Source organism: Sceloporus undulatus, chromosome 2 (genome assembly GCF_019175285.1).
Source record: "Sceloporus undulatus isolate JIND9_A2432 ecotype Alabama chromosome 2, SceUnd_v1.1, whole genome shotgun sequence".
Classification (NCBI taxonomy): Eukaryota; Metazoa; Chordata; class Lepidosauria; order Squamata; family Phrynosomatidae; genus Sceloporus; species Sceloporus undulatus.
The window spans coordinates 129,251,851-129,278,699 of record NC_056523.1 but is presented as its reverse complement, the minus strand read 5'-3'; the positions used below and the strand labels follow the sequence as shown (position 1 = coordinate 129,278,699).

At 41.6% G+C, this 26,849-nt stretch overlaps 1 protein-coding gene across 1 annotated transcript in view; it reads right to left on the bottom strand.

The window, feature by feature from the left end:
• The window catches only part of USP43 (ubiquitin specific peptidase 43), a gene marked incomplete at its 5' end in the record, with an annotated part of 151,409 nt that overhangs the window by 51,162 nt on the left and 73,398 nt on the right, over nt 1–26,849 (bottom strand). The window contains 2 exons of the mRNA XM_042447544.1: nt 13,148–13,259; nt 22,093–22,255. Of these exons, the coding sequence (XP_042303478.1) occupies nt 13,148–13,259; nt 22,093–22,255 (275 nt within the window). The remainder of the gene's footprint in view (nt 1–13,147; nt 13,260–22,092; nt 22,256–26,849) is intronic.

Here is a 26,849-nt window from a genome sequence, read left to right as displayed (position 1 = left end):
CGATGTGCTAGGGTTGCCTCGGGGCGGCGCATGCACACGCCCTACAAACCTAGCACGTTATGCATGTGCCGCAGTTGTGCAGCGCCATACATACGGCATGTGCAATGATTACATCGCAGCTGCACCGCCTCTAAACGGCGCTGTGCAGCTGTGACGTAACTGCACCTTTGGCGCTTTGCGGCGCCGCAAACAGGAGCCGCCTTTGGAAGCTCCTTCTTTGCTGCGCAGCAGCGCTGCACAATTTGTATGCTGTGGTGCTCCTGCACAGCAGAGAGAGGCAACGAGGAGGCGCCTCTTTTTGGCGGTCTGTACACCGCCGTTGTTGTGTCAAATCTTCACTAGCTTCTGTGAGGGACTAACTTCACTCCCTCTTTTTTTTCTCCTGTGTGAAATAAATGAAAGTTGAATAAAACCAGGTGTATTCAATCAGTACTTCAAGGGGAAGCTTAATCCTGAGGTTAGGTCTCAGCCAGACCCCAAAACACTAACTGAATGCAATTCCTTCTCTATTTGTCTTCCACAGATGTAACATGCTTTGAATGTTCCCCAATTCCAGTTGGCTTTCTGGAGGGTTCACTTTAGAAACTGCTGTACTAACCTTTTGATGTTAAACATTAGCAGTCTGGTTCCATTCTGGCTCAAGTGGAGCTCATCCTTCCTGCATAGGTCTTGCTTATCCCAAAATGTTCCCCAGTATCTCACAGATCTAAACGTTTCCTTCCTGTACTACACAGCTTATCCACAAACCCAGTCATTCTCTCTCTCTCTCTCTCTCTCTCTCTCACACACACACACACACACACACACACAGCCTTGCCTGTCTAGTTGGCTCTGTGTGTAGAACAGGTAATAATTCAAATGAAGTTCTTTTGAACACTTTGGCTTTTAAAACCCTAATAACCTAAATTGGAATACAGAAGCATGTGGCTATATTTCCCCAGGTCAGTGATGCTGACATGAGTCACACCTTCTGCCCTGCACCATCAGGGCATACAGATAACATGCAATAAAGATCTGAAGAGCTGGAGACAGTGCAAAACCAAAACTAAGGGGAGATCAAGATTCAAGAAAGCTATAGAGAACTAAGAAGCAGGTAGAATTCAGAGACATAGCTGTGTTAGTCTGGAATATCATTATGCAAAAGAATCTTATAGCACATTTGAGACTAAATGAGAGAAAGAAGTTGTAGCATAAGCTTTTGTAAACCTGGGTCCAAAACACACAGCAGAAACAATCCAGTTTAACACCACTTTAACTACCCTGGCTCAATGCTAGGGAATTATGGGAACTGTAATTTTGTGTGATGTTTAGCCTTCTCTGTCAGAGAGCTCTGGTGTCATAATAAACTACAGTTCCCAGGATTCCTTAGCACGAGCAAAGGCAGTTAAAGTGATCTCAAACTGGATATTTCTGCAGTGTGTTTTTACCTTGGTCTACTTCACTCCATGCATCTGAGGAAGTAAACCAAGTCTACAAAAGCTTATGTTACAACTTCTTTCATTCAGTTAGTCTCTTATGAAACAGATAGAAAGCCAAAGTGATCAATGGGTCAAGATCCAAGGCAGCAATTGTTCAGAAATGATCAGGAGCTTAGGTGACACCATCACACCACAGAGACTTACTTAGGCTGAGGAGCAAGAGCTGAAGGCAGGGACTGGACAGAGCTTTGCCTTAATAAACATGTTCAAGCAAGCCACTGTGGCAGCCTGGGCAGAACACAGGAACACAGAAAGCAGACTTATACTGATTCAGATCACTATCCATTTAGCTCAGTACTTTCAACTATGAATAGTAGTGGCTCCAGGTCTTCAAGCAGGATCCTTTCCTTCCTCTTCCTGGAGATTCCAAGTGTTCCCTACAGGTACTAACCAAGTGTTCCACCTAGGTGCTAAACAAGCTGGACCTTATTTAACTTCAGATGAGACTGTGAATGTGTTCAGCCATGGTGTGGTACTCTTGAATTAGAAAACTCGATCCACTGGTTTGCATTAGAACCAGAACCTGGTGAAAGTCTATTTGCGGAAAACCCTAATCCCAAACATCCATACACAGAGCACCAGCAGTACCCAGATATAACCATGCAGGTTGATATATGTGGCCTTTGGGTGGGCTGTCATGCTTCCTTGAATGAAACCAGGTCTAGATAGACCATGGAGTAGAATCATACGCTTAGTGGTAAAGGAACCCCACATATATTGTCGGGGATTTCACCCTAGCTCCATGACCCTGACATTTAACTACCTTCTAAAATAATACAACCACAGTTTAAATTTAAATAAATCTATCACCAAAACATTATCGAAAAAATAAATTGGGCTGAAGTCCTCAAAAAACAAACAAATTAAAAGATATCAATTTGTTTCAGTCCTTCATCTTTTATACAGCCAAGCCAGACATGTCCAGGTTGTGGAGAGTGGAAGAGAGTGAAGGAGAGATATTATTACAGATTTATAGTGTATAAATGTATTCTGTTAATGTTGAATTTGGAGAATCTGAGGACAACTTTGCCACTGACGATGACTGGTGTTGAAATATGTCTGGCTTGGCTGAAAACAGATGAAGGACTGAAACAAATTGAAACCTTATGAGTTTTGTCCTACTTCCAAGGACATAAGCCCAATTTCCTGAGCATATCCCCTAAGTTTTGTTAATCAACCTTTCTTGGTATAAGCTAAGTTACACTTTACCTTTTTCTTCTTTGATCTAACCACTCTCAGTTAAAATGAGACACGAATGGTACCTTCTAGTCCCCTGCTGGAGGGAGCATTCCAGTCCCCTGCTTTTCCCAGTTTCTTCCTTTGTGAAGAATTTTGTGATATTTTTGAACAGTCTAAGGTGACAAAAGTTAACAAAAAGAGCAGTTAAGTCAGAAGGGAGCCTTCTGGTTTGAGCCCTTGCAGGTTGACCATGGCTCTGCAGTTGGAATTGCTCATTTCAAAGCCACTATTATGAGGCCAATTCATTAAGACTTCACAGACTGCAAACTTCTCCTTCGCCTGGCCCACAGAAGGGGGAAAGTTTTGGCTCTCTGTACCTCCTGCAAGGAACATGGTCTTGCTAGATAGCTTCATCTTAATATTTCATTTCAAGTAGTTGCGGGATGGCTCTCTTGTGACTGAACCATGCTGCTGGCTCAACCACTCTTTGTGGTTTGTTTTGCGAGATGAGATACTACTGCTGGTGCTGCTTATGCCAATGTGCCATTTTTACAGTAGGATGGGAGAAAACAGGGGCTACACATGAAAGAAATGTCCAGTTGTTTTTACTGGCCTTGTTTAGAATCACAATGAGAGACATAAGAAGCTACCTCACACCACTGGGCCAATGTAGCTCAGTGCCGTCTTACTGATGGTGGCTCTCCAGGGATTCAAAAAAGGGTCTTTCCCAGACTTAACTGAAGATACCAGAGACTAAGTATCTTGAGGCCTTCAGCACACAAAGCATCTGCTCTAACTAAATTAATTAAAACAATGTCTCCTGGCTGCTGGGGAGAAGTATGGGTAAAAAGAACCTTACTGAACATGAGCCAGCCTTTATAATGCAGCCGCTAAGAAAGGTAATGTATTCTTCAGCTGCATGAATGGAAGTAATGTCCAGGTCAGGGGAAAAAACTTCTGATCTACACTATGGAGACTATTACATGGGGAAAATCAGGGGATTAAAAGGGGATTTTACCAGGAAAGTCACGCAATGAAGATTTTCAGACAATGTCACAATCTAAGAGAATTTATCTTTGGAAGAACCAGGAATGATCCAGTAACAAACCATTCACAGGATTTCCCTATCAAGGACATAGCCAGGATTTTGGGAAGGGGGGGATCAAGACTAAGTGCCACCATTTTGAGAGGCTAAGAGCCCCCCCCCAAGACACAAAAAGAGGGTCGAGCGTTTACCCTCAACACCTTGATGGCATCACTTTAACTTCCGTTATGGCTTCGTGCAATGGAATCTTGAGAACTGTAGTTGAGTCATCTGTCAGGTGCCACAACAAACTACAGATCCCAGCATTTCACAACATGGAGCCAAGGGCAGTTAAAGTGGCATCAAACTGGATTATTTTTTCAGTGCAGATGCAAACTGAGTCCTTCCTCTGAAGGTGTTTACATCAGATAAATTCAGCTCGATAAAGCAAAGTGCAACTGCTCGAGCAATGAGCGGCAGCCACTCTGTTCATGCTCAGAGACACTCTGCTCATGCTTTGAGACACTGTATTCCAACATCTGAGCTGAGCTACGAACCCAGGCTGCATCCACACATTTCATTCCCACTTCCAAGAGAGATTTTTAATTTTGAGACACACACACACACACACAAATTCCAAGACCTATCTATCTATCTATCTATCTATCTATCTATCTATCTATTTATCTATCATAATTTTTAATTCCAAGCCATTATACGTTCCTTTCTTTTTATATTAAACAAACCCCTTTAAGAGAATCCTATTTTGGGAGAAAGGCAGGGTATAAAATCAATCAATAAAAAATTATAGTGCAATAGTCCATCAGTGCATGGCTTACATTATAAGACTTTATACCTTTATACATTTAAAAACTATTAAAATCACAGTAGGCTCAGAGTGCTACAGAATCATGGAATCATAGAGTTAGAAGAGACCCCTAGAAGGGCCATCCAGTCCAACCCCATTCTGCCATGCAGGAACTCCCAGTCAAAGCATCCTCAACAAATTATGTAATGGAGGTGTCTATCTACATTGTAGAATGATATACTATAGATTAATGCTATGGAAAATCACCACCTTGAGTCTGTATATTGGGAGAAAGGCGGGATATAAGAAAATAACAACAACAACAATATCTGGGTATTGTAGTTTTGTGAGACATTTAGCCTTCTTTGTCAGAGAGCTCTGGTGGCACAACATACTACAAATCGCAGGATTTTCCATAGCATTAAAGCAGTGTCGAACTGGATTATTTCTGCAGTGTGCAGCCTTATTAAACTGCAGTTCCCATCAGTCTGTGGTGCTGCTGGATGATGGGGCCTGCAGTCTAGCATTGCCTGGAGCAGGGCCATAGGACTCCAGAGCCACGATTCATCATCTTAGATTGATTCCATATATTAATTAATCATAAAACATAGTTAGAAGAGACCCCACGAAGGGCCATCCAGTCCAACCCCATTCTGCCATGCAGGAACTCTCCATCAAAGCATCCCCATTGACATGCTGAAAAAGGGCCAGCTAACTGTATTTTATTCTATTTGTCTTTTTAAAAAAGAGAAAAAACAAGGCTGGAAGGAAGCCTCTTGCCTTTTTGCATCACAGACCCACCTCTTTTTTGTTGTTGTAAAAATCCAGAAATGACTGTTTTTGAAAACATGAGTCCATTCTCAGGAGAAATGTCCAGAGTAGAGTCTGAGTCTCCTTTCTCTGGACTTCCAAAACCCCAAACTGACCCTGAGAGCATCTGGTCTGACCCCAACTCAAGGAAACTTGGGAATCCTGAAGGTTTAGATCAATTACTGAATTATTGAATTATACAAGTCATAGTGGTCTCAGGGTTTTGCTGAAGCTCAGTATGCAGAAGCACAACATTATTTTAAAAATATTGTGCATTAAATTACCTTCAGTCTATGTCTATGAGATGCGTATGAAACATACATGGATCCCATCTCCCAGTATAATATCCCATTAGACATACTGTATATAAATATACCAAAATCTGAAAAACTCCAAAATCCAAAATACATCTAATCCTCAGCATTTTGGGTAAGGGATATTATTATTATTATTATTATTATTATTATTATTATTATTATTATACTATATTGTACATGGATATAACAGCTAAAAGTTAGAAGTCACCTTTTCTTTCTTTTATATTTCCTTTTAGAAGCTTCCTTCCTTCTTTTTTTCTTTCTTCCTTTCTCCCCTTCCTCTTCCTCCCTTTCTTTTCCTTCTTTTCTTCAGTTCTCCCTCCCTCTTATTCTTCCTTCCTTTTTTCCCTTCCTTCCCTTCTTCTTCCTTCTTCTGCAAAAGCACAAGGGAGGAAGGGGGAGGAGGAGGAGGAGGAGGAGGAGTGGAAGCCGGACTCTGAAGGAAACGAAAGTGAAAGGAGTCACAGGGACACTCTCTCTCTCTCTCTCCCCCTCTCTCTCTCTGAGCTTGCAACTGGCGTTCAAGCTCCTTCCTCCTCCCTCCTCCCTCCCCCCTCCATTAAAGCCACGGAGCAGAGGGAAAAGGGGAACTTTTGTTTTGTCTTTCCTCTGTTCCCTCGCCGTGGTTTTAATGGAGGGGAGGGGGGAGGAAGGAGCTTGAACGCCCCCAGGGCCTGATGGGGGGGGTCCCGACCCCCCCCCCCCCCCGGCTACGTCCTTGTTCCTATGAATGGTTTGTTGCTGGAGCATTCCTGGCTCTTCCCAGGATAAATCTTCTCAGACTGTGATGTGTGTCAAAATCTTTGCTGCGTTCATGCAACTTTTCCAGGAAAATGCCTTTTAAATCTCCTGATTTCCCCCCATGTGATAGTCTCCTATGTTAGACAGACCACATTCAGAATATTTTGTCTGCTTCTGGGTGCCACATTTTAAAAAGAAAGCTGACCAATTAGAAGGTGCCAATAAAAGAGCAGCTAGGACTTTGAGCCTTTTGGAAAAGCAAGGAAAGGATGAAAAATACTGAGTAAGGGGCTCTGCAACTGCACACTGTGGCTCCCATCTGGCCTTTCCAGGGTGCAAAAAGGAACCGCAAAAAGTGGCTCCTTTTTGTGCCCTGGAAAGATCACAATAGTGGTGCTGCCATGGCTTTAAGGCACTCCTTTGGTGTGGGATCACACTGCCCTGGGGACACAGTCAGGGGCATGCGTCACGTGGATGCCACGCCCCGACTCCACTCCCAGGCCAGCCTTAATGGCCAATATGCACAGCCTCTCAGTGAATGAGGAGAGCAGACAAATCACAGAATGTGGAAGGGACCTCTACGACAATTAAGTCCAACCCCCTTCCATACAAAAGTACAGTCAGCCTTCTATATCCAAGAATATTTTAATCCATGGCTTCAAGCATCCACTGCTTGAAAATATTTTTAAAATATAGAAATTACAAAAAGCAAACAACCTTGACTTTGGCATTTTATAAAAGTGACACTACTTTACTATGCCATTGTTTTGAACAGGACTTGAGAATCCATGGATTTTGTTATCCATGGGGGGTCCTGGAACCAAACCCCAGTGGATACCAGCAGCCCACTGTATACAACTAAAGCAGTCCTGAGAGATGAGAATCCCACCTCTCTTTAAAAACCATCCATGATTAAGAGCCCCCTACTTTTTGAGGCACTCCATTCAACTACTGAATAACTATTAACATCAGGAAATTATTTATAGGTTTAGGTGGAATCTTATGCAATCTGAACACATTGATTGGTGTCCTAGACTCTGGAACAGCAGAAAACAAGCTTGCTCCATTTTCTACACAATCTCTTCACTTCTCAATCTTTTCTTCTTCAAGCTAAACATATCCAGCTCCCTGAGCCATCTGTCACGGGGCTTGGTTTCTAGACCTTTTCCTATCTTGGTCAGCCCCTCCTGTGAGTATATACCAGCCTGACCATAACCTTAATGAATTGTAGTACCCAGAACTGGTGAAAGCCAGTGTGGTCTAGTGGTTTGAGCATTGGACTACAACTCTGTAGACCAAGGTTCGAATCCCTACTCAGCTATGGAAATCTGCTGGGTGAACCTGGACAAGTCATATTCTCTTAGCTTCAGAAGGAAGCAAACCCCCTCTAAACTAATATTGCCAACAAAAAAACATGACAGGTTTGACTTAGGGCTGCCATAAACTGGAAACAATGTGAAGGCACACAACAACAACAATCCAAAACTGGATACAGTTACCCAGGTGAGGCCTGACCAAAGCAGAACAGATTGGCACTATAACTTACCTTGGTCTAAAATAGATATTTTACTCCTGTTGTTATAGCTTAGAATTGCACTGGGGTTTTCGGCTGCCGCATCTTACTACTGACTCATTTGGACTGAATTCACATGTTTTACCTCTACACTACCCAAATATTCCTGATGCAAAAACATAAGAGACTTCTTGAGGCATTCATTGTTCTCTGCCTACAAAGAGGCCTGTGACCTCACTGGAATGGAAACACAGTGGATTCAGTGTTGCCAATCACCCACAAAGGAAATCCCCCTGAAAATCCCCCAAACGCTCCCAAATTCCCCTGGGCATCTGGGATTTCTGGGTCAAGTGGGAAGGCAAAAGGGGGTGGAGACTTCTGGGTCAGCCATTTTGGGGGCGGGAACTTCTGGGTCGGTGATTTTTGGAGCAGAAAAGGCATTTTCGGACATTTTGAGGGGGCGGTAAGTGAAATAATTCCCCATAAACAGAAAGGCTTTTATTTATACCCGGAAATTACCCAGAAAGGCTTTTTATTACCTGGAAACCGGGGAATGCCCTGGAAATTGGCAACACTGTTTGGATAGCAAAAGAAGGGTCCCTGTTCAGATGCAAATGGACTTTAAATTTCCTGGACTTTGAAAATCTCCCTATTGCAACATTGCCAGAAGGAGGAGGAGCCTGCCTGCAAAAGATATCCTCCCCAACATAACATCTTTACTAAGGAATGAAAAAACATGCAGGCAGCTTACTAACATCTGCAACTGGTTTTTCCCCCTCCAGTTTGGTTTGTAATATCTTGCCTGATGAAGAAGGCCATGGAGCTTCAAAAGCTTGTAACAAATATATTGTGCATTTCGGTTGGCCAATAAAGGTATCACTGATGGATTTTTGTTTGTATTTGTTAAATGGCCAACACAGCTAGCCTTGCATGACTACTGACTCATGTTTAACTTGTGGCCTGTTAGGATCCCTAGATATTTTTCACATGTACTGTTGTCAACCCAGGCATGTCACCCATCCTATATTTATAAATTTTGGGTTTTTTTTCTGCCTAAGCAAAGTGTCTTACATTTATCCTTTTTGAAATGTATTTTGTTAGTTTTGGCACAGATCTCCAATCTATTATTTTGAATTCCAATCCTGGGGTGTTAGCTATCCCTTCTACCTTGTCATCTGTAAATGTGATAAGCATGCCCTCTATTCCACCATCCAAGTTGTTTATAAAGAAGGTGAACAACAGCAGGCTGATGACAGAACCTTGAGCAGCCCACCACTATCTTCCCCCCAGGATGAAGAAGAACTGTTGATAAGTAATCTTTGGGTTATCTCTGTTACAAATAGCATTGCCTCAACCACATTTTACTACCATGCCTGCAAGAATATCACAGGAAACAATATCAGAAGCCTTACTGAAATCAAAATATTCTGCACCCATACCTTTCCCTGAAAATTAAAGGGGGGGGGGGGGGAAGCTTTAAATGTCTGACAAGTTGTCATGAAAATGAAGCAGATATTTTTATGTTAGTCAAGAAGTCAGGTATACAACTAATAAGTGGAAATTTCCAAGAAAGTAGATTTGGGGTCAGGGACATAGCCAAGAGGAGGGGGGGATCTTGGGGTCCAGACCCCCCCTTCCATTAGAAAAATGAATGGTGTGTGCTGCTGCGCCGCCGCACCCATGCCCCATTATAATGGTAGCACTTAGTCTGGACCCCCCCCCTTCCTAAAATCCTAGCTACGTCCCTGTTGGGGTAAACATTAGAAGAAATTTCCTAAAAGAGCTAGATATGTATCAATTGGGGCTGCATGCAACACCACAGAGCCTGGACTGAGCAATGGGGTTGGATCAGATGATCTTCAAGTTTCTTTCCAACTCTATGGCCTTGTCTGCACTGGAGAAATAAATCAGTTTGACATTGCTTTGACTGCCATGGCACAGTGCTATGTAATTCTGGGATTTGTAGTTTTGTGAGATATTAAGCCTTCCCTTTCAGAGAGCTTTGGTGCCCCACCAAAGTACAAATCCCAAAATTCCATAGCATTTCAGCCATGACAGTTAAAGTGGTATCAAACTGCATTATTTCTGCAATGCAGATGCAGCTTATGATTCTATATCTGACTGTGTAGAAAACCACTCCATTCAAAAAGAGTCTTTTGGCAAGGTCTCCTACTCCCAAGATCAAACCTTCACCACCACATCACAATCCTGCAGAAATGAAACACCATGATGACTCTTTTCCATACCCTATGGCTCACCCCACAAAGCAGTCTCTGTCTGCTTAGGTTTTAAGTTTCTGCATACAGTCCACCAGAGCTATCAATGGGATACACTGAAGGTCATCTGTCAGTCACGTTTTGTTGCCATTCAGACTGACAGAGTGAATGTAAGTTGGCAGAGAAACAGCCTAAAGTTCAAGTGTGCTAATGTCATGCTTAAGAACTGCTGGGATAAGGAAGGATATATTGGTCTCCATACACTGATTCACTGACTGGGCACATTAAGAAGAGGCATTATTTTCTTCCTAACAGTTCATTATTATGGGCTACTAGATAATGGACTTCACAGATCAATGGGAAATGCTGCAGTCTGAAATACCAGTTCATTTCTTCCTGTTCTTCCAAAAGATACTGATGAAGAAATAAGAAATGCCACAGACTGCACTTCTGGAATTACTGGGATTTCACAGGTCTTTGTGGGAGAAACAGGGTCCAATAAATCATTCATCTCTACATTCAGAATACTTGACTCTCCCATCTGCTTATTCTGAACCATATTACATTAGGTGACACCATATTCATGAGGTCTTAACGCCAGATTATGCCAAGTAACAATAAAACAGATTTCAGCATGTGGAGAGTTCCATTTGTTTGTCACTGAATAACCAGAGTCAACCCATGCTCATCTAGGGTTACTAGAAACGACTAACAGAGCAGGGAGTGTGGTTTCCATATAGGCTTGACCTGCAAGGCTATTATTACAGTGGGCCCTTGGTATTTGCTGGGGTTTAGTTCCAGGACCCTTGTGGATACCAAAATCCATGGATGCTCAAGTCCCATTATATTCAATGACCCAGTAAAATGGTATCCCTTATATAAAATAGCAAAATCAAGGTTTGCTTTTTGAATTTTGTTTCAAATATTTTCCATCCATGGATGGTTGAATTCAGGGGTAAACAATAAATCCATGGATACAGAGGGGCAACTGTATATATTAATGAGCCACCAATTAACCAGTCACAAAAACTCTGGATGCTCTTATTTCCTAGCCATGAACACAGCTGTCAAGGACAAGGGCCATGATATTCCATTTTCCACAACATCTCCATCTGGAACAGCAGCTGAAGCCCCTTATAAAGGAAACTAAAGGTCATCCATCTTATTCTGAGCTGGAAATTGCTGTAGTTCCAAAGTTCCCTGAAACTTGATTTAATAGCAAAACCCTACAAACACCACTGTTTCAGGTAAAACTTTATTGGTAATAAATCGATGCAGCAAGTGGGGCACAAGAGAAGGAAGCCATCACAGCTCATTGGCAGATGGGATCCAGCATCTCTTCACAGCAAGTGGCAGAACTGGGCTCCCAAAACAACAAATTCTACCCAAGCTATCTCAGGGATAACAATGCAAATCCTTGTGGATGGGGAATGGGTCCCTCGGACTGGAGTATACCTGCTCTCCAGGGCAAAGTAACTGGAAGAAGGTTATATGGGAAGAAGATTATATACAGCCAAACAAAGGAAACTGAACTATGTAGACATGATCAGTCTCCTGCTATAATAGGTATGAAAACAGTACTGTAAGCAAGTTGCCAACAGGAAAGTTTACTCTCCCAGTCTGTTCCTGGCTATCTCATTATCCCTGAACTGACAGAGCCAACTAAACAAAAATAACCCTTTGTATACTACTGGTCAGTTGAAGATATTTGGCCATGATGCTGATAAGGACTATAGAACTGATCTGCCTGCAAACAGTGGGGCCATATCTACTACACACTTCACTTCTTGTAACACTACCCAGGAGGGAAGGCATTATACCTGATCAAACATTCAGTGTGAACAGAGAAATGGCTTGTTGTTGTTGTTGCTATGTGTCTTCAAGTTGTTTCTGACTCATGGCAACCCTAAGGGGGTGCCTTTTGCCAAAACTGTTTTTCTCCCCAAAGCGCATGAGGCATCAGCACTTACTGCTGCAGTTTTAACTTCCAAAAGTTGTTTTGGAAGTAAAAACTGAAGAAACAGAGGCAATTAAAGGGACTAAAGTAGGATCTTTCCCACTGACATTTCTATAGACTGATTGGGGGAAAGAAGAATGAAACACGTACAAGTGACTACCCTGGATCTGGATCTCATAATCAGTCTTCATTTAGCGCAGGAATTTAATTTTAGGTCCCTTGTGGCATGCAATTATGACTTAATAAGCTATAATTTAATTAAAATGCTATTCATTTAGAACAACTCTGAAAGACGAGTTCCATGAACAAAAATTAATACAACATTGAAAATGAATCACTTGTCCCTAAAAGGCATTTTGAGTTTTCAGAACTAGACTGAAAGTTCAAAATATTGTCCCCGTGCCTTACTGTGACTAAACTGAAGTACATGTAACTGAAAGAATGTATATTCATTCCACGTTTGCTTTCATTTTCTTTCCCTTTCACTGCTGTCTCCCCTGTGTCAGATTTTGGATCATAAACTCCTTGGAGCAGGAACCTACTTTTGACTTGGTAAAAGAGCATGGACGCTCATGTTTTTACCTATCAATAAAGAAATGCACGCATAATTTATGAAATAAATAATTTATAAATAATTGTCTAGCAGTAGTCTAGAGTTATCCAAAGATTAATGAAGTTTTCCTTTCCCCATCATGATTCCTGAACTACAGAAAGAAGGAATGCTTCTGAAGGGACTGGATCAAGATTATTCTCATCTTATGAGCTCCCTGACAAATGCATCTCACTCTGTTCCTTCTGTAACAGAAGTGCACTACCTCCTATAAGTAGCCAGGTCTTTCTTTTATAAAGCACAGAGAAGGAATCATAGAATCATAGAAGTTGGAAGAGACCACAAGGGCAATCCAGTCCAACCCCATTCTGCCATGCGGGAACTCTCAATCAAAGCATCCCCGACAGATGGCCATCCAGCCTCTGTTTAAAGACCTCCAAGAAAGGAGACTCCACTGCACTCCGAGGGAGTGTGTTCCACTGTCAAACAGCCCTTACTATCAGGAAGTTCCTCCTATACTACTACTGTATAATTGCATACCAGGGTCTACTCACCTGCACTTGGGCCTCCCTTCTCATCAGATATCGCATTTTAGACAGGATGCACTGCTGCAGTTGATCCCATGACATGACTCTGTCCTCCCGCATCAGCAATGGAGGGCCAAACCTAACACATACAAAAACAAAACACAAAAATTCATAGACTACAGATTTTGCTTACTACTTCAAGGGGCACCGTGGCGAGGATACCAGGCTCCACCTACCCTTGCTCACTTGGGGACACAAAGAAAGTGTCCTGCACTGTCATGCACTGACAGAAATCCCCATATTGTTAGGCTGTTTCTCCATGTACAAGAGTCATGACATACGTTACATATGCAGTACAAAAAAACCCCAATTCCCTGTGAAAGCTGAAAATCTATCTATCTATCTATCTATCTATCTATCTATCTATCTATCTATTTGACATTATGTTTTAATTCCAGCACAGGATTCAAGGTGGCTTACATCAAATTAAAACTAAATACAGCTGAAGAGCTATTAATAATAAGCCATAATTAAACAGCAATGAAAAAATATTTAAATGCCAAACCAGTTTATAAAAACAAGTTCAAAATTGTCTTTAAAACATAGTTGTTGTTGTGTGCTTCCAAGTCATTTTTGACTTATAGCAACCTTAAAACACAGTTAAACCTTAATAAAAAGATACAAACTCAGCATACCCCATTGAAACATCTGTTACTCCAACTTTAAAACCAAAGGCCTGCCTGAATTAAAAAAAAAATCCTGCTGCCAGAAGGCCTGCAGGGGGCAGTCAAACCTCCTGTGGAAAGGGGTTTTACGACTTAGGAGCAATCACTGAGAAGGCTCTCTCCTGTGTCCTCAAAATACCTATCTGTGTGGTGGTAGGACCAAAAGAAAGCCACATAACTAAGGTGACTACATAGCTAAATAACTGATAGTGATTTATGCCCATGGTCTTTCATTTCTCATCTCGCACAAAGGATTCAAAATACCTCCAGGTGGTATTTGACCCTTGATAAATTGATCAGAATTTATTTTAAAAGTAAACAATAGATGTTGGAAGTGTAACACGCAGGTTGGCTCTTTCTACCATCAGTAGTGATCATGTAAAAAGGCAAGGAATTGGCTAACAATCAGTGAGTGGAATAGTGGGTGGATACAAAAGATTTTAGGAACAGAAACAATGTTCCAACCTAAATTATATATTCTAAATACGTTAGATAATGAGGAAAAAATGGAAAAAGAGAATAAAACCCTAATATGCTATATGATTACAGCAGCAAGATTGATATTTGCGAAAATTGTACTGGAGGCAGAAAAAAATTAAAAACATTGAAAAGTGGATAAAAAAACCTACTGGATCTCACAGTATCAGAGATGTTGACTAAGTGGATAAAAGAAAACTCAATCAGTTTTTTTTTAACAGACCTGGCAGCCTTTCATAGGATTTATTAAGAAAAGAGAAGGAGACGGTGCAATTTTAGGTTTTTAGTTCCAAGAATGAGTTCTTTTCTGTATATGGGGAAAGAATTTATATATAATTAACTTTGGAGAGGAGAAACTTTATACATAATTTAAATAACTGTAGTCAGTGAAGTGTGCGAAGTTGACTTGGGAAGGGAAGGATTTATTAGTCATATTTGTCTAGTGTTTTATGTATTTTTCTTGCTTTTTTCAATTGTCTTTCTATTTTTCTTTTATGTAATAATTAAACTTCAACATAAATTATATTTAAAAAAAGAATTTATATTGTACAGTTAAGCTACTCTCATGCCAACTGGGAAACTGAAATTTGGTTTACATATAATCTTTGTGATACCCAGCATGGTGTAGTGGTCTGAGCACTGGACTATGACTTTGGAGAACAGGGTGTGAACTCATTGCTTGGCCATGGAAATCCACTGGATGACTTTGGACAAGTCACAATCTCTCAGGCTCAGAGGAAGGCAAGAGCAATGCTCTGAACAAATCTTACCAAGAAAAACCAATGCTAGGCTCACCATAATTCAGAAATGACTTGAAGGCACACAACAATAACAACTTAATTGGTGTAGTGTAAGACAACTAGATGTTTAAAAATCGGAAACAGTAACTTTTTATACATCTGTCTTTCAAAACAGGGCACTCGATCAGTATCCCAAAATGTTTCAGATGCCACCAGAATGCAGGAATCAGAGACATGTGTAATTCAGGACAAATGGATTTTAAGAAATACTTTAAAAAACAACAACGTTGTTTCCAGTACCCAAATTAAAGATAAGAATTTTAATTCACAACTCAGACCAGCTTTTCACACAAAGCATGCCAACTCTCACAGGAGCTAGCAGTCCAACTCTCATAGGAGATGGCAGTCCAAAGCAAGTCAAATCTCACAGGAGTGGCACTCCTGTTGTCTCTTCAAACTTGCAACTGGAACAAAGATATTTCTTTGGATGCTACCAGTCATGCTTACAGAATACAAGTTCGATTTCCCTGTGGAAGGACAAAATAAATCTGAGAAACACTCACTTCTGGTTTTGCCAGGGCTAGTGAATACCAGCAGTTGAAAGATGTGTGGGGGGTTTTGGTCAGTCTTTTAAGTACTGCAAATTGACAGAAATATCATTGATTTGTTTCAGTTGTCCTTCATTCTGCTCATAAGACCCTGTTTTTCACTGCTTGTGTTCCTGTTTATCTGTAACTAACAGCAGTTAGTGACCAATGTTGTGGTCAAAAACCTATGGCTTGAAGGACTTCTGTTCAGCTGATTACCTTAAGAAGGTGTGTGTGTGTGTGTGTGTGTGTGAGAGAGAGAGAGAGAGAGAGAGAGAGCGCAATACAAGGAGAGACAACAGCCATAATCAGGCCTGTGGATGCTAGCTTGTTAACAGCAGAAGAGAGATAACAACTACCTCTTAAGTCTATACTAAACTAAAGGCCCACTCTTCAAAATAAAATCATTCTCCTCAGCCAAGGCTCACAAATTCACAATTCAAAGCTAAACAGCCATCTTTCCCCTGCAATAATACATGATTGCTGTGAGTGGGTATAGAGGAGGAGGAGGGAACCTTATTCTAGAATTATTCTTTTATAGAAACAATCCAGCTGTAATGTTCTACAAAACAGAAGGTTTTGGATTAAACACTCTCAGTTCTCCGCTACTCATCATTTTGCACAGATCCATGATCCTCTGGGGGCAGGGGGATTGGCTTCATTTGTAAGAGTATGTACATATGTGTACATGTGATATGTCATCGTGTATCTGATGCAGCCACCATTGGGTTGGAATGATATTGTCCACCTGCCTCCTTCAAGGCTGCAGCCTCATTTTAATTTCAGTGTATAGTCCAAATGCTGGTGTAAGATTGCAGTCTGCTGGCTTCAGCAGGAGAAAAGGCACACCGAATTCACCTCAATAGTGCAACTGAGTTTATTCTCAAAGAACACACACATTCTGCTTTGTTCAGCCACCTCTTCTCTAAACTTGCCAGGCTGACACAGCTTTGAGGAGGGGTGTGTGCTGTGATGATGGTGCATGCTTTCTTGAAACTATATTGTATGATGGTTCGCTAAAACTCCTACTTCTGCTCTCCACTCTCAACATCTTCTCTGTCCCCAAATCCATCAATAAGGGTGGTGCTGCAAAACCAACAAGAGTTACTGTACCACTCTTGTTCCTCTGTTTGGATGCGCACTGACCATCCTCTTCATCAGTCAGTTTTACTGGATGTTTATTCAACTGCATGAAACAAAGAGTCCTGAGGAAACTTCCAAGATCATAGTGAAGACACAGAAAAGTAGTTTATGGAACCTTTGAAAGCAGCTGGTCAGTTCTGCAGAGATGAACTAAGAGAAGTGATGGGTGGTACAGTGAAACTATGCACAGCATACATGGGCCTCCTGCATCAGGATGCCATTTGGACGGCTCCACTCCATAATGCAAAACCAGTTTTCTAGCAATTCTTGTTTGGTTGTTTCCCAAGAAATATACATCTGTAGGCTACTGTTCATGTCCTTACTATAAAAATACATCTCTAGGTGTAGCCTGGGTAACCTGATGCTATATTGATGCATCTGTTGCTAATCAAAATTTGTTGTCTGGAACTCTTATGTTTTAGCTAGTATTTTCTCAGAAAGTTTTCATAATTACTCATTACACACTCTCGGAGAGTGCAATCAGATCTTGTATTAAACAGTGTAGCATAAGATGGGTGGGCAGGATGAAAGGATTTAACAATCTTAGGTTAAGGGCACACATGCTTGAGGACTATGCAAATTGACTAAATGGAAACCTAAATGTTATTTCCACTTCAAAGCCAAGATAATTATTTAAGGGAAAGTCTAGTCTGGTCTGACAGTTTGCATGGAAGATTTGGGAAACCCAAGACTTTCCCTGTACAGCTTTCAGTAGAAATCGTTTTTCTTAATCCTGTAGCTGAAAGAAAACCTACGCTATCTAGTATATTATTTCCTAGACTAGAGAATAGTGTGCATATTTGTTTTTAGGCTTTACTTTCTATGACTAAACTCTTTTGTTCATTTGGAAAACACTATTTTTTTAAAATGTAAACATATTGCCTTAGGATTTGAAAGACTGCACTTACATCTCTTGGTCTGAACTGCTTGATTCCTGACTTTAAAGAGAGCTTCAGGCTCACAGCTGGTAACTTGGCATTAAAAACTCTGGTGGTGGCAACATATCTCTCAGCCACATTGAAAGATTGGCACTCCAGGCTTCTTTAATTTGCTTGGGACTCACAGGAGTTATCAAGAAAAATAATGAAACTTATAGGAAAAGATGCCATGAAAACTTTCATCTTCCCCCCCAAAAAAACCACACCCCACACCAATGCTTACTTCCATTGGAGAGTATCTTCTCCACCTCGTCACCCTGTCCTGCTACCAGGCAATATGGAAGAACAAGAGCAGACATTAACCAGTTCCTCCCTGGTATCTTTTCCTTTTCTGTACTGGGTTATTTAGCTCTGATTCTGCCTCCTGCCAGATCCAGAGCTTGGAGAATGTATGAGTTAAGTGAGGAACTCTAGCTACAATGGACACATGGCCAATTTGTCAGGCCAAGAAGAAATGCCAAGTTTATATAACTGACAGGATTCCTTAAAACCACACTTACACATTTCTGGGCCAACCTGAATGCCCACTCAAATGTGTAACTAACAATGGGCACCACAACAAGTTCAGCAACCCAGTCATCAATGAGCATATTTCAATGATAACTTCATTCTATTTCCTGTCTGGTCTTGGTAACTAAAACACAGTCAATTAGGAGGCAGGCCTAAATAACCTGAAGGCAACAGATCAGGACTGATCTCAGAAGTCCAGGTTAGTTCTTAGTTACTTGTTGGCACACAACTCTGAAAACTTGCTAGCCAATGCTGGAGGATTCTGGGAACTGTAGTTCAAAAGGTAACCTTTCATCAGGAGCCACTACTAGGCTGGAAGGCTCTCCTTTCTACTTCATATTCTAAGCCCTATTACCAATATGTGCTATTTGGTTGAAAATGCAGAATAAAACAAATAGAAGTTCAGGTCTGGAAAAGGTAAAGATTTCTAGGAACCAGATAAGATAAGTTCTTGCCCTGAAAAAGTACTTAGGGAAAGGAGATGTGTCGAGTGGGTGAGGGGAGTGAGGGGGGAGGAGAGAGAATGGGTTAGGCCTGTCTGGATAACATGGAAATATTACTAGATAAATTGCCCTCCATAAAGCTCAGCATGTCACAAGCTGTTTCCCAGCTGATGATGGTTTATTAGCGGCTGCAAGCATCCAGAGTGTTACGTAATGACATTTGGGATGTGCAATGTGAATTCAGTACCTGCCTACAGTGCTTTTGCATCCAATCACCCGCCTGTGAGCTCCTCCTAGCCTGCAGCTACTGGGAAATGTAGAGCTGTTCTTCCATCTCCAGCATGGGAAAAATTGACTTTTGAAGGAAAAAAAACCCTACTGGGCAGAGCACTGTCACAAGGAGAGCTATGGGGATGGCTCAGGATACCCTATGGTTGTTCCTCCAGACCAGCTGTCCAGTTCCAATTGGCCAAAAGAGCAGCACAACAGTTCCAGAAGACTGTCTGCCATCAAGGAAAGGCTGTTAATTTGCCACTAGGCTTGCTTTATCAGACCTTAACATTAATTCTACAGAATCCAGATGTTGTGCCAAATGACACACTAAGGAAACAGCTCTTAACAAGCCCAGTCGCTGCTTATCTGATTGTTTCCAGCTTTTCAGGGCTGCCAATTAGCAGACTGGGATCTAGAAGAAAAGAAAAGGCTTCTTAGCTAACTGCTTATATGAAGAGCATTGAGAGGCAGGTACCAAGAGACAGAAGTCTCCATTTAATTTTAGTGCCATTCTCCTTCCATCTAAAGCAGGAGTGGGCAACTGGAAAAGGTCCAGGGAGTTCTATGTTTTTTTTTGTTTTGTTTTTAGTTTACTCTGGGAATCTCATAGGACTGCACCAATTGACATATATACCCCCCCCCCACACACACACAAAACAAGTAGAGAATAGAAAATGATGAGAATTCCACTTTCATTTTTTTAATAGAATCACAGAGTTGGAGGACCGCAAGGGCCATCCAGTCCAACCCCTGCCATGCAGGAAATCCAAATCAAAGCATCCCCGACAGATGGCCATCCAGCCTCTGTTTAAAGACCTCCAAGGAAGGAGACTCCACCACACTCCAAGGGAGTGTGTCCCACTGTCAGACCGCCTTACTGTCAGGAAGTTCCTCCTAATGTTGAGATGGAATCTCTTTTCCTGAAGCTTGCATCTACTGTTCCGGGTCCTAGTCTCTGGAGCAGCAGAAAACAAGCTTGCTCCCTCCTCAATATTACATCCCTTCAAATATTTAAACAGGGCTATCATATCACCTCTTAACTTTCTCTTCTCCAGGCTAAACATCTCCAGCTCCCTAAGTCGTTCCTCATACGGCCTGGCTTCCAGACCCTTCACCATTTTAGTCGCTCTCCTTTGGACATGCTCCACTTTCTCCACATCCTTTTTAAATTGTGGTGCCCAGAACAGGACACAATATTCCAGGTGGGGCCTGACCAGAGCAGAATATAGTTGCACTATTACTTCCCTTGATCTAGACACTATACTTATATTGATGCAGCCTAAAATTGCATTGGCCTTTTTAGCTGCTGCATCACACTGTTGACTCGTGTTCAACTTGTGGTCTACTAGGACTCCTAAATCCCTTTCACATGTAGTTTCATTCAGCCAGGTGTCCCTCATCCTATATCTAAGCATTTCGTTTTTCTGCCCTAAGTACAGTACCTTACATTTCTTCGTGTTGAATTTCATTTTGTTAGCTTTGGCCCAACTTTCTAGTCTATTCAGGTCTTCTTGAATTTTGATCCTATCCTCTGGGGTATTAGCTACTCCCCCTAGTTTGGTGTCCCCATTTGGCCCCAAGGCTGCACTTTGCCCTACCCTGGTTTAAAGGGAGATGCTGGCTCCTGAGGCCTCCAAATGTTCCGAACTTTAACTTCCATCAGTCACAATCAACACAGTCAATGGTTGTGGACTATAAGGACTGCAATCCACAACACCTGGAAGGCAGTACATTGTCTGTACCATACCCGTGAAAGTCTCCATGGCCCTTTAATTTGCCTGAAAACCATATTAGATGTGGTGCTTGCTAACATGGCAGAAAACAATAAAAAGACAAGCTACATGCATTCTGAGATAGTCAACTGTAAATTCAGTTCTTTTAAAAAGTCTAATACATTTTGGCCTTAATAAGAAAAGGCCTTCTTGACTATAACATGGCAGTTAGGAAAGTAAAAGAACTCAGTTCATGCCTTTGGAGACCACTGTCTTATTCATCTGGGGGCTGAGAAGTCCACTACTGACTAAATCTGTGTGGTGATTCAGGACTTCTTAGTCAGGCCCGAAACAGAAGGCAGACACAGGCAGCTTCCGGCCACACCGGGAGCATGATGTTTACATGATGCGTGTCCCCAGAGCACCTGAAAGCCATCCCAGGGCAGCCTCAGCTACAAAAAGGATGGATCTTTTCTGCTCCTTTTGGGACCACTTCATATATAGCACATATATGAAGAGGCTGCCACCAGAGGCAGCCCTACCATTATGTAAAATGAGAACACAGTCTCAGCTGGCAGGTGCTACACATAGTTGTGTAGTATCGAGGTGTCCAGAAGAACACTATCTGGGCCGTGTGAGCTGTTCTGTGCCCTCATGCTAGCCTACTGGCTTCAAGCAGGTGTTATGTCATCTCCAGTATCAAAATATGATTCACTTGTCAATCTGACCAGCCTGTGTACATGGTGGAGGCGTCTTATCCGCTGCCTCACGCAACAAAATAACTTGGGGCAGTAGCATATACTTGAGTTGAGATCCTCCGCTTCTGTATGGAACTAGACCTTGAATTATGCTAACCAGATAACCCATATGCTAGGAAATCCCATGCAACAAAAAAGAGGTCTAAACCCAGCTCACTGCCTTTTCATTAGGTTGCTAGCATGTGAAAACAGGCCAAATGCCTGTTTCTGAAAATATAACATTCTAGCAAGAGCTCTCTTCTCTAACATGGAGTTGCCTGGTAGGATGTAGGATGGGCCTCCTGTAGTTTTCATACTTAGCAGATTCTGAACCAGGAAGATGTTTTGTAAAGTTCCTACAGGTGAAACTACATGTTTCTCCCCTCATTCATCCATCTGATGCAACCCATCTGATGCTGTCCCCTTCCTAAATGATTATTTACTAACTATCGTAAAGTAACATAATGAAGAAGCATCAAGCTCCATTCAAGTAGCTGGAAGCACAGCATCTTCAGTTCCACATTGTGTTCTTCAAGGTATAGGAATAGGCAGCTGGATGATTCTCTGCCGTTGCCCATTCCCACCCATCCCGCATCTGTTCTGACAGAACTTAACAATGTGTCTTTCTGATCCAGACAACTGTTAAAGCTGTAAGAGTCCTGGTAATCCTACTCTAGCAGGACTCACCTCACTGCCTGTTGCCCTGCACCAGCAACATTACAGATAAGGAGGAGGATTCGGCCACCTCCACCATGATGCAAGTACTCTGAAGAAATGGTCCCATTATGGACTAAACGCTGTCCTTCTGGGTCAGAAACATTGGGAGAGGATGGGAGGCTCTGGGGACAACCTGAGGAAAGAAAAGAAAATACAGTTAATGAATTACTCTTCTGTTGGGTATCTACTTCAGAGAATGAGTTAATTACAAAGGTCCATGGGACTTTAAGAAAAACTTAGCACAAAGTATCTTGGGAACTAAGTTCATGGCTAGAAAGGCAATTTTGGGAGGTATTCAACCAAGTGCCAATTGCATGTAACATTACACTTGTGCCAAGTGCAATTGCATTTCACTTACATACTTTTCTTCACAGAAACTGCTTCCCCCATGGTGATACCCCATGAGGATGTGGCACTGTGTTAGTAATGCAACCAGTGAAGTGAAATTGATTGGACACTTCTCTGGAAAACAAAGAGCTGATAATGTGGGAAGTACCTCTGCCAATAGCCCTACATGAGTGGTTATGAAATACTCTCAGAGACTGTACTAACATGATATAGCACCTTGAGGAAAGTAGCTTCCATCTGCAAATCTGTTGAGGGAGCAGGAAGAAGTGACTATGAAGGAGACAGTTAAAGCTAATGCTTAAATTAGTCAAGTATTTTCAGTCTGGGCAAACGTAACTAGCTAATTATGCTCAAAGCCAAGAGAATGGGCGAATTATCAGCTAGATTTTTGGGACCAGAGTATCTGAATAGTTGACTCTTTCCAACTGAGGCTTTCTGAGATCATCCTTACACTACAGAGGTCCTTCTCCAAGTAGTGTAAACATGAGAGAAATGATACGTATGCAACAAGAAATAGGCCCAACCAGTAGAACAGCTTCACCAAAGATATACACCTCAGTGCATAGATGGCAGTAAGAATTGTTCCAATATTTGAAAAACATTATCTTTGGATTTCACCTGCTGTTATATAAATTATAGTGTTACGAATGGATAAATAAATTGAAAACAGTGTTCCCTCATTCAAATTTTCAAAGTGCAAATTGCTAATATTGTAAGATAACATGGTCTAGGCACTCCATGACATTCAAGAGGCAAATCAAGTTTACAAAATAATTTTTTACTGAATGAACAAGGAACAGATTAACAAGTGAAGCAAATGTCAATAAAATAATATTTTCCCAAAGAAAATGATACCATTATGAGGGCATGTTATAATTTTACAGGTGGTCAATTCAACTAAGACATTTAAATTCAAATTTGTATCCATGGCTCTGAAAAGCATAATGAACACAGGCAGAATTATTCCCATTCCCAAAGAGAAACTTTTCAGTGTACTGTGAGTTCAGTAATCACAGACAAATTACTGTATGGAGAAAAGATACAGGTCAGCCTCACAACAACTGCATGACCCAGATAGGGGGGCAATTATATGACTAGATCACTGGTTTCTAGGCATGATATCATCTATCACTTGCCAATCCTTCTCACATTTATTGTTATATGGTTTGTATTTTTTCAGAGGGACTAGTCCGTTGTTATCCAGTTGCACTAGTGCAAAAGACAACTGCAAAATAATGACACCACCCAGTGAAGTCTATAGCTGATACCGAAATGTAAGTCTGCTCAGGTACAGATCCAGCACTACTGCCACTATCACTAAAATTCTCAAGCTAAATGCATTATCATTTAATGTGCTGGGAAGGTAGGAAGGATTCCCTTATACTCAAAGGTGCAAAGCACACAGGATGGCCTTTCGCTTCCATATCTGACAACTCCTTCAACTCAGAGAGGAAGCAAAATCACTACTCAGTTCTGCCAAACAAAGGTCAATAAACTGAGGGGCTCTCCAGACTGCCCATAAGGGGTGGCATGCAGCCACCCCTTTGCTCTCTAGATTGGGGCTGTGGCAACCTCATGCCGCGGCCCTGATCTGGCCTCTGTGGAGTGTGAAAAGGAGCTGCAAAAAGCGCTCTCCAAAGGGCGCCATAGCCACAGCAACGTTACTTTATGATGTCCCTTCAGCACTACATCAGGTAGATGTAGCGCAAAGGTGCATCATGATGGTGTGCACCGTGTAGACTGGCATGTGCCAAAATGGCACCATGGGGGTGGAGTTAGGGCATCCAGCATGAGGACACTGCGCCCTGACTCTGCCCACCAGCTGGCACAAAGTGCCGGTCTGTATAGGCCCACTGTGTTTTTTCAGATCAATGGCTCTGAGAACTGTCCATCAAAAGTTTTTATACAGCTATTCCATCTTTTTCTCTTGCATTATTTTTAAAAAGAAAAGTGGAAGAAATGATAGGAAAACAGAGTTATAAGCGTATGACAGTGCTTTCTGGACTGCATATAAAATTCTAATAATGCAGGGCAACTACACTATAAAAGCCCCATTTGAAAGCATCCTTAGCCAGTATCATACCCTACAATATTTCACAGATGAAAACCAGAACATGTGTGGCCAAGCAACTTTAGAGTGTGATTAAGATGGGAAAAGTTATTATTAAGAAAGAACACACAAGTAGACTGGTGCCTATTTGGAAGGGCAAGAGTTGCCTCTGCCAAGTTAGGACAGTTTGAAGGTATGCAGCAATATAATCCCATGCAAAGGCAGGAAATGTTGTGTGGAGAACTTCAGAGAATCTTGGCATTTATTTTTATGAGACCATGGTAAAATGCCAAAAAAATTTCCAGCGCTCAGAGGAGTTGCTGAAGAAAACTTCTGGTAATTGAGTATGTGTGATTTAGGTACACTATTGAGCACACACTCCCACTCTTCCATGAGCAATGGAATAAATGAAGTGACACTGCAGAATAATACAAAACAATGAGACAAAGATGCTTAGTTTGCACCATTTCCACAGGCCACGCTTATAACTTGGTGAAGAATACCATTGATGTTGAGATAGAGAGATAGATAGATAGCAAGCAAAGAGTATGCTGCATAATACAAAGACTACACTGAAACAACTCCTAAATATAACATGACTATTTATGAGATAGTTGCCATGTTTTCTCCTCCTGCAAAATAAATAAATGAATCTATATTTGGGTCATCTGAGAGTGAAGGAAATGGTGGTCAACCCACCAAAAGTGAAGCTGCACTGTTAATGTAGAGCCCAAACCTTTAAAGCAAAACTTTTTATTTTAAACTGGCAAAATACTAAGGGAGCTGCTCTAGCTACACAAAACAAGGCAATACAACCCCTTTCCTCAAAAATCTCCAATCCACTTGACTTGCTGTTTCAAATCCTGAATTTTCTATACATATTCATATGCATCCCAGATGAGGATGTCTTGAATCGTCATATCACCAAACCATCTTTCAGTGATCAAGTTCAGGAGATCATCTAATGGCTAGGATATTCTGCCTTGGATTGAGGTTTTAAAAAAAAACTTAACAAAGGAAGGATAAAAAGGGGATATGGATGATTACTGTACATAGTCATACATTTTCCAAGAGGATAGCCGTGTCAGTCTCTTGCATTAAAACACCAAATTTTTCTCTGGCCTCTTAAAAACCTAACATAATTAAGTTTTAGCATGAGATCCCATGGGATAATGCCCACTTCATAAAACTGCATCTCTAGCCTGAAATTCAGACTGGTTGAAAATACACAAAAAATAGGCTGTTGCACTTCAGAACAATATTTTGAGTAAATGATCCAAACTGAACCCTTCTAACTCTGTGGTTGTGTAAGAAGAACTAACATTAGCACACCACAGCAAGCTAAACAGGCAATATCTTGTTGATGGGTATTCATTAGCACCAGCCATAAAATCTCAGGCACAATCAGTTTGATCTGCACCCCAATTTGCAGCTTGATCTCTCCAGCTCCCCAGATCTGGGCTGCATAACTCATCAAAGCCACCTGGCAACACGGCTGTCCAAAAGGCAAGATTGGCAAGATTGCCATGAGCTCTTTCCCCCCAGTTCTGCCCAGGCTGTCTCCTCTGATGTTTTTCAATTAAGGCCTCTTGTTTAGCTCAGAGAGGCAATAAATCACTGCCACTGCAGCCCTTCGTCTCCAGTCTCAATTTTCATTTTGCATATACAAGCTAATTTCTCCCAAAATAAAATCATGCTGGACAGACTCTGTACCAGTCCCTAAGCTCTGCTCTTGCTCAGCTCAGCTCATCCCATTTCATCCCCATCGCCTTTCAATTGCCAGCTTTTCTTCAAGTTGCCCTACTGAAGCCAGTTCATTTCTGGCCAGTTTAGAAAAGGAGGAGAACAAAGTGGTGAAAGAGGGGGCTGCTTGTTTGATTGCTTCCCCTACACACACACACACACACACACACTGCAGACAGATCTTTTTCTTAAATAGCATCTCAGAGAAGAGCTACATCAGAAGTAAACAACCTGGACTACAATTCCCCTAAATCTAATCCGGCACAACCAAGATTCAGATATTTTGGAAATTGCAATCCAAAATATCTGGGGGTTCCACCTTGCCTATCTCTGAACACTAATTTTCTATGCATATACTTAAAAAAATAATAATGGTAAACCCAGGATCACCTGTCAGGAAGCACCATTAGCCAGAAGGACAACTATGAAATCATCTATGGTAGAGGTGGCAATTGTCAGGGGTTCAGAAACCTTGCAGCCACTCATGTCCCACCATACACACACACTTGAAAAACATAATCTGGTCCCAAATGTTTCCACCATGTTTCTGACATTACCTGGGCCATTTTCACCCACAAAAGACACT